The sequence below is a fragment of the Phacochoerus africanus genome, chromosome 3, assembly GCF_016906955.1.
Source record: "Phacochoerus africanus isolate WHEZ1 chromosome 3, ROS_Pafr_v1, whole genome shotgun sequence".
Classification (NCBI taxonomy): domain Eukaryota; kingdom Metazoa; phylum Chordata; class Mammalia; order Artiodactyla; family Suidae; genus Phacochoerus; species Phacochoerus africanus.
This window is the reverse complement of record NC_062546.1, coordinates 185,725,542-185,733,678: the sequence shown is the minus strand read 5'-3', so window position 1 is coordinate 185,733,678 and position 8,137 is coordinate 185,725,542. Positions and strand designations below refer to the sequence as shown.

The following is an 8,137-nucleotide window of genomic DNA, read 5'->3' as shown; positions in this document are numbered from 1 at the left end:
CCCTGGCCCCCAGACCAGCGGTGGCCTTCTAGTCTGTTCTAGCCTGGAAGCAAGGGCCCTGAGAGCCTTGAGGTTTTTTGGGTCCTTTTTTTTTTTGGCCACACCTGTGGCATATGGAGGTGCCAAGCTAGGGGTCAAATTGGAGCTGCAGCAGCCAGCTTACGTCACAGCCACAGCAATGCCAGATCCGAGTCTGCGACCTACACCGCAGCTCTCAGCAACGCTGGATGCTTTAACCCACCAAGGGAGGCCAGGGATCAAACCCTCATCCTCACAGATACTAGTCAGGCTCTTAACCTGCCGAGCCACAACAGGAACTCCAAACTAGATTTCGTCTTGACCACAGGGGCTGTGGCTGGGCCCTTGAGGGTCTCAGCTCACACTCCACCCTGGGCCCTGCTTGCTCCTGGAGCCAGAACATGAGGCTGTGTCACTTTGTTTCATGCCTTGGTTTCCCTGGTGGGCTGGCTGGCGGCACGCAGTACTTTCTCTCCTCTTTCTTCATTCCTGTCCTCTGCCCCTTCCCTGATGCTGGCCCTTCCCTGAGGCTCTTTGGGGAATGGTGGGAGCCCTCCACCTCCTTCCTGTCTCCTTGACCTGCTCTTCCTCCTGCCTTCTATTTGCTGGCCTCCTCACCACCCTCACCGGCTCTTTCGCGTCTCTGGTCTTGGGTGGTCTCAGCCTCACTGCCTTTCCCGTCTGAATCTCTCTCGGAGGCTCTGTTTCCCCTCTCCTGTCCTCATCTCCATCGTGGGGTCCACCTGGGATCTGTCTCAGTGGCCTGGCTCCTCCCAGCCCTGCTTCCTCCTCACAGATCTCTGGATGTCTGCAGGGCACAGGTCCTCGGATGAGTGGGGACCAGGGAATTCCTGGGGTCCCATTTCCTCCCTCTGCCGAAACAATAGTTGGGGAGGGGGGCAGGAGAGGAGCCCAGTGATGCCCTGGTGGGAGAGGGGTGAGTGGGAGGGAGGGAGGCCATCAGGGGAGAATAGGAGGGTAGGAGGGATGTGCTTATCTGTCTGCATCCACTCCACCTGCTCTGTCTCTGATGGCTCTCGCTGTCTGCCAGTCACTGTCACTATCTCTGCCTGTCTGTGTCGTCTTGGGTCCTCGGACTGGGGGCTTTAACTCAGCTCTTCTCCTTCAGTCCTCCCACACCCAGCTGCCCTCTCTGTCCAGTTCAGGGGCAGACTGTCAGTGGGCTGGTTTCCCAGGAAGGGGAGGGGGCTGAGTGGGAGAGGGTGGGGGCGGGGTGGGCGGTAATTGTATTAGGCAGTTCTGATGCAACTGGGCTTCCCAGACCGGACCCTCCCCTGCCCCCCTCCTCCCTCCTCCCTCCCTCTTCTCTTGCCCCCTCCATTCATCTCACTCCTTCTCCTGGTTCCAGCAGAATCAATTAGACAGCCCCTGCTTTAATCTCATTGCAGGAGCCTGGGCTCAGACCCAGCAGCCTAGCTCCTAGGTCTGCAGTCTCCATGCTGGGCCCTGCAACAAACACCCCAGGGGCAGAGGGACAACCAGGATGACCTCAGGGCCCCTGTTCTCACTTCTCCACCCTCAGATGCTCTGGCCTAACCCCAGGAGGCAGTGCAGGCCTCCAGCTCACCGATGGATCAATACCCACCATCACTCCAGGTCTTTCCCATCCCTCCCCCACACACCGTTTATCACGTCAGCTGCTGGGTGGTGATGGAAGTAATTTGGAAAGGGGCCCAGAGGACCCGGGGTTCTCAGCCTGCGCACTAGAGAGGGGTGGGGGTGGGGAGGGGATGGGGGCTTGAATAATGAGTCGCCAGGGTCTGAAGGCATTTATTGTGCAGAGAGGGACCCAGCTGTTCTTCCCCAGGCAGGGCAGTCCAAGAGAAAAACGGTCTGGAATTTGCCAGTGGGGATGGAGGTTAGGTATCAGGAGGAACTTCCTGCCTCTCATGGGTCAGAGACCTGTGTTTGGAGCTGCAAAAAGGAGAAAGAGAACTTATGGGCTCATCTCCTTGGGATATCCCTAGAGACGAAGCGTTTCCTCTTCTCACCCTCTTCTCCTCCGTCTGCCCTGTTGTGCTTGGAAAAGCAGCAAGCCAGGAATCGGCGGGGGGGGGGGGCAACCCTCGAACTTTTCTGGCACAACTACATTTTAGTTGTGTAACTCCTACCTCTCTGGGCCTCAGTGTCCTTACGTGTGTGTTGGGGTTTGGGGGACAGAGAAAGAGGCTGAGTCTCTTTCAAGTTTAACTGGCATCAGTACTGGATACTGGGGCACTGCTGCACAACAGGGAGGTGGGCCCCTTGTCGGGGGCAAGTGGAGTGGACTTGAATAAAGAGCTCACTGTTCTGGTGCCGTAGCAGTAAGAACCTTGAAAATAACATTCTCCACTGGCCGGAATCTAGGGCTGGGGCAGGGACACAGTGGATCTGGAAGCAGGAATGGCCTTCCTTCCTTCTTCCTTCTACTCATGCAATCAAATCAACAAATCAATCGACCAAGTGACTCATGTTTATTGACCATAGGCCCTGCACCATGCTGAGTGCTGGGTGCTGAGTGCTGGGTGCTGGGTGCTGGGTGCTAGCTGGGTGGGAGTGCAACCATGAAGGACGAGGTCCTCTGGGAGCTGGCAATCTGGTGGAAAGGGCGTGAGACAGTCAGGAAGTGAGAGATAGTGCTATGAAGTCATGAACCTGCTGGTGTTACACAGGGACTGGGAGCTGGAGGGACGGAAGGACTTTAGCAGGGTGATCAAAGGGTGACACTGGAGCCCCTATGAGATGGGACCCCAGCTCTGCAAGGACCCCGTTCAGTTGCTGTGTGGGAGTCCTAGACCTTGAATGGGTTGAGCGGTTTAACTATGAATGGGGCTAGGGAAAGCCATCCCTAGCTGAGGCCCTCTGGTCTTGGAAGTGAGACCCAAGTGGGAGCCCCCTGGAGGCCACAGGAGGAATCGCTCTGGCTGGGAGGGTGGTGAAACTAACTGGTGAGCAAGAGCCTGGAGTGGCTGGAGCTCTCCCCATCTGATGGAGGAACAAGGCTGGGGTGGGGTGGGTTGGGGGGCTCCAGGAACAGCCTCTGCGCATCTCTGGGTGTGAAAGCAGGACCCAGAGCCTCCAATCAGATGCCGGAGCTGTTCTCCCCTCACAGGAGCCGCCTTTGTCTCCCCACAGACAAAACCAGCCGGGGGCACTGTGGCCCTGGGGACATGGGACAGAGGAGAATCTGTGCTTACCCTGTCCCCAGGGAGCTGGTGGCTGTGACCTGCTCTCTTGTTTCCTTGACACCTTTGCTGGATGCCTCTGGGAAGTTTTCCGTTCTTTTCTTGCTTCTACGTGGGGGTGGGGTGGGGAGGAGAGCAGCCCCCCTTCATCCCCCCTCTGTGAATGTGGCCTCCATTCCACCTGGATCCGGACTCTGGAATCTCCTCCCTGGCCTGCATTCTGAATCCAGGTCTCTGGGCTGTGTGAACAAGAGCGGGATATGGAGAAGAAATTCCTCCTCCTTCAAGCCTTGGCCAGACCCACAGCACAGCCTGCTTGCCAGCTGGACTCCAGCTGATGAGGCGACGCAGAGGGAGGAAGATAGGGGTCCCAGGAGGGTGGCGGGGCTGGGACACAGGCCTGAGGGTCTGTGGGAGCCTGGACAGGGCGGGGACAAAGTGTCCCCAGAGAAGTGGTTGACCCTCCGAGGGTGGTGGCCAGCTTTTTAAAAGCTCCATTGAGGAGGCCGAGGTGAGGAGCTGCGGGACTGTTGTCAGGCACCCACTTAGGGACTACAGAGAGGTTGGGTCTGATTGGACGCTCCTGTGATGGACCAGACCCTGCGCAGGCTCATCCCTATCTTCAGTTCCTTATGTCTGAGCATCTGCATCTGATCCATTCTGTGGAATCCTGCATCTCTGTCCTTGATGCTTGGGGGCCTGTAAGGAGAGATGGGGCTGGGGTGTGTTTGAGAACCTACTAGATGCAGTTTCTGGTGCTTCGAGTGCTTTGAGGAGAAAGAGATTGAAATCGAAAGCCCAACTTCTGGGTTAGGACCCTCTCCCTACCTCCACAAGTGTTGAACGTGGAAGCCTTGGGATCCTTGCTAAAGCTTTCTAGAAGTTTCTGGGGATGCTGTAGCTACTCTCTTTGGGGTTCTGGTCTCCTCTGGTGATGACAATGGAATGAGAACATGTAACTTCCCCTGAGGCACCAAACTCTCAAAGACACATTTCTGTGCCCTGTTGGGCCTGGCACAGGGGGCAGGATGTCATTGACTTTCAGGAGCTGAGACACAGGGTGTGAAGCTGTGTGGGGCATGGTGGGGTGTGGCGGGACCAGAGCTGGGGAGAAGCTCCAGGCAGGGACAGGCCTGGCCTCCTGGCCTCCTGGCCCCATCAGCCCCAGTCCCTTCCCTTCCTCTCTGGAGGGTCATTGGTTCAAGGACACCTCCTGCTGGCAGGTGGATGAAATGAAGGACTCTGTCCCAAGCCTTTTTCATCAGGTTCTCCTTGTAGGGAAGGGCTGAATCTAGAAAGCATTTCCTTCTCTTTCTTCCCACCCTCTCTTCCTTCCTTCGGTTTAAAAGCACCAGTTGTTCGTTTCCTGAGGGCTGAAAAGTCTTAAGAATCCTCCTAATGGAGTTCCCCTTGTGGCTCAGGGAGTTATTGAATCCGACTGGTAGCCATGTGGCTGCGGGTTTGATCCCTGGCCTCGCTCAGTGGGATACAGATCCGGCATTGCTGCAAGCTGTGGCATAGGTTGTGGATGTGGCTCAGATTTGGCGTGGATGTGGCTCAGATCTGGCATGGCTGTGGCTGTGGTGTAGGCCTGCAGCTGCAGTTCTGATTTGACCCTTATTCTGGGAACTTTCATATGCAGCAGGTGTGGCTCTAAAAATAAATAAATAAATAAATAATAATAAAGTGAATGACTCGCAGTTAAAAAAAAAAAAAAAAAAAGAATCCCCCAAGGAAGATTCCTCTTTTAGTCTAGGCAGGTCACCCCTCAGCCTGTCTGTCTTCTCTTAGTTTAGGACATTCAATCAGTGATTCTTTCTGATTAAACTTCCTTCCACTTGCTGTGGATTAAGCCCTCACATCTCACACTGCATCTACTTCCTCTGGCGCCAGGGTGGGGAGGCTGTGGAGGCTGCAGGCCCCCCAAAGAGGAGGAACCCCCCCCCCCCATTCCTTAGGCCTGGCACAGACTTCAGCAGTGCCAGGCACTTCGCTGGAGGTCATGGCCAAGAGCAAAGGCAGGGCCTGCTAGGGGCGGGCTCACCTGCTACCTCTCCACCTACTTCTCCGATGCCCCCCAGCTTTCCTCCAGAGCTTTTGTGGTTGTGTGTGTGTGTGTGTGTGTGTGTGCGGCGGGGCGGGGGGCGGGGGGGGAGCGATGGGGATCCCCCTTGCTTGGGGACTGTTGGGAACTGAGAGTCCTAACATCTGCTCTCCTCCTGCCAACCTCCTCCAAAGCGCTGTACCCCTCTGCCTTGTCCCATGGTGAGGGGGTGACATGTGGGTGGGTCAGGGCCTGAGAAATCTGGGAGAGCTTGGAGGCAGGAGTGACCTGGCTGTTGGGAAGGAGACCCTCCCTGGAGCCCCTGCAGTGCTGTCTCTGTGTCCTCATCCTCCTCCAAGGAAGGGGCCAGAGAGACAGCGTTGCCAGGACAAAATGGCCCTGAGATGACGTCCAGGGAACCCTGGGAGTGCAGGCGGTGGGGGGTGGGGGCGGGGTCCTGGCTGGCGCTCCCCCCGCCCCGTTGCTGTTGCTGTGGAAGAGGCCCTGGCAGGGTCCTGCTTGCATGCAGCTGCAGCTCTCCCACCCCCTTTCTTTCTAGGCTTGGCTGGCTGGCTCCCCTCCCAGTTTCTCTGCAGCGACAGAAGAGGGGCAAAGCTCACAGCTCCCTCTCCACCTCCCTGGAGTCGGTCTGTGGGTCTCCCTCTGCCTTTGTCTCTCTGGTTCCGTCTTTCCCCTTTTCTCCAGAGGCCAGCACCTCCTTCTGGCCTCCCTCTTCCTCCTGCTCCCTAGTTCCAGGGTCACAGTAGACTGACCCCAAACAATATTCCTGAGAGCTCCCCATCCACTGTGCCTATCCTCTGAGCACACAGCCAAGACATAAAAGGGTCCCCAGCCTCCAGTGGTGGCCCTGGGGCAGGATGCGATGAGACCTGGTGCACCCTGAACCCTGAGCGGGAGGTTCAGCCTGTAGCTGTGGGTGGCCTGTCCCCAGCTCATCAATCTAAGCTGGTTCACCTCTGAGGCAGGGGCCCTTCTAACTTGTGGGGGCGTTTGGATGCTCAGAGAATTGGCTACAGAGAAATTCTGGCAGAGTCGTTGGGGAGTGGCCAGGGTCAGAGGTTAGTGAGTTGGGACAGCCGGTCCAGGTTGTGTTCAGTGTCCTCACGTGGGTGCCAGACCTACGGATGTTTCTGCTTCAGTCAGGGAAGCAGGAGGCCTCCGTTTAAGTTAATCACATTAGGGCTCTGGGGAGCAATATGGGAATTGGAGTGAGGTCTGGAGGGACTCGGCACACACAGGCACACACACATGCACACTCACACACTCACTGCAGCTCGGAGCACAATGCTGCCGCCACCGCCGCCCAGGCTCCCACGGCCGCTGCGCCTTCCTCGCAGGTGGACGCCTGGCGCCTGGCACCGCCTCCGCTCCGTCCGCTCAGCCTCTTCTACGAACCTCTTCCCGAGCCTCCAAAGTGGCCGGGGTGCCTGTGCCCGCCCCCCAGCCCATCCGGGAGACCGGCAGGCCGAGGCTGTCACGCCGCCGAGGGGAGGAGAGAGGCAGCTGCTGGAGGAAGTCCCCGGGGGTGGAAGCGCCCTGCAGCGCCAGCGCCTCCCGCAGGGGTTTCCGGGGGAGATGGAGCCACGTCGGGGCTGCTGCGCCGCGAGGCCCCCGTCAAGCTCCTCCCGCTAGAGGGGCCGGGACACTCGGGCTGCTCTTGTGGGGCTGAGCATCCGGGAGATCCCGTCTTCCTCCTCACCACCTCCCCGGAGCTGCTGGTCCGTCTCCCTCGACCCTCGCGCCCGAGGGGCTCACCCTTGGGGCCACCATGACTCGGCTGAGCTGGTGCTTCTCCTGCGTGATTCGATGGAGCAAGTACCTCTTCTCCTGCTTCCTGCCCCTGCGCTTCTGCCTCCGCAGACAGGTAAACCCACCTAGCACCTGCTCACCGGCTCCCCGACAGGCATGCTCCTCCCTCCCTTACCTAGGCGGTCGATTTATCACCCTCTCACCCTCAGGGACACCCATCTAGACCGCCGTCAGCCTGGCTGTCATCAGAGTTTGGGGAGTCCTGGGGAGCCCCCTCCTATGCACGGATTCACGAAGGGGAGTGGCGGCACAGCATCTCGGCTTTCGCTCAGAAGTCCAAAGGGTAGCGGGGGAGGTGGCTATCTGGGCACGCAGGAACATTTCTGGGGGCTTTAAGCAACCCTTCCAAGTTTCTGTGGGAAGGGAGGGCAAGTTCCTAGAAATGTCTCTCTGTCAGGGGGTTCAGAGGATTCAGAGTTAAGGCTGGGCTGGAAGGGAGTGAGATGGAAATGGGGCTAGTGGACGTCAGGAGGGCTTGCCTATCTATCTATTCAGGAGGATGGAGGTACCAGGAAAGAGGACACGGAAAGGGTGGGGGCTGGGATAGTAGCTGGGTTAGTGAGGGAGGAGGGGTTTGGTGGGACCTGCAGTGCTGTGGGTGGGCGTGTCATAGCCGAGCATCTTTCTCCCTGGGATCCTCCCAGAAAAGATCCTTGATGGTGCCTTCAGGGTGTGTGATCTTGTGTGTGTTGGGGTGGAGGGGTGGGGTGGGGACATAGCTGGCCAGCAGAGTAGGGAACTGGAAAAACGGCCCTTAACCTTAAATCCTCCTTTGGAGGCACAGAGAATTCCAAGAGCATGACCTCAAGCCCCCATTCCAGGGATCAGGGGTCTGGCTTCCTGGTCCACTCTCCACTCCTTAGGGGAACCAGAAAGCACCATTAAGATTAAGAGTGCCAGCTGCAGAGCCAGTCTGCTTGGTGTTGAATTCTGGCTCTACCATTTACTAGCTGTGGACCTTGGGCGAGTTACTTACTCAGCCTATGCCTTAGTTTTCAAACACGTAAAATGAGCATAATCAAAATACCTGTATCATTGTGCTGTTGGGAGTAGTAAATGC

The 8,137-nt window shown here is 57.6% G+C and overlaps 1 protein-coding gene across 1 annotated transcript; it reads right to left on the bottom strand.

Annotated features, from left to right (window-relative positions):
• Positions 1-2,473: 2,473 nt before the first annotated feature.
• LOC125121986 (uncharacterized) lies at positions 2,474-7,038 on the bottom strand. Its single transcript, XM_047770254.1, has 4 exons — positions 7,024-7,038; positions 6,529-6,896; positions 3,216-3,442; positions 2,474-2,614 (listed from the first exon to the last, which is right to left on the bottom strand). Exons 1-4 carry the CDS (start codon positions 7,036-7,038, stop codon positions 2,493-2,495), a joined length of 732 nt encoding a protein of 243 aa, XP_047626210.1. The 3' UTR covers positions 2,474-2,492.
• Positions 7,039-8,137: the final 1,099 nt, after the last annotated feature.

Excerpts from the sequence above, each read along its gene's own strand:
- LOC125121986 (XM_047770254.1), bottom strand. Across the intron at positions 3,443-6,528 it reads CTCCGAGCTGCAGTGAGTGT|CCCAGAGACCTGGATTCAGA; the intron begins GTGAGTGTGCAT and ends TTGTTCACACAG. Across the intron at positions 2,615-3,215 it reads ACCAGCTCCCTGGGGACAGG|ATTGCCAGCTCCCAGAGGAC; the intron begins GTAAGCACAGAT and ends CCTTTCCACCAG.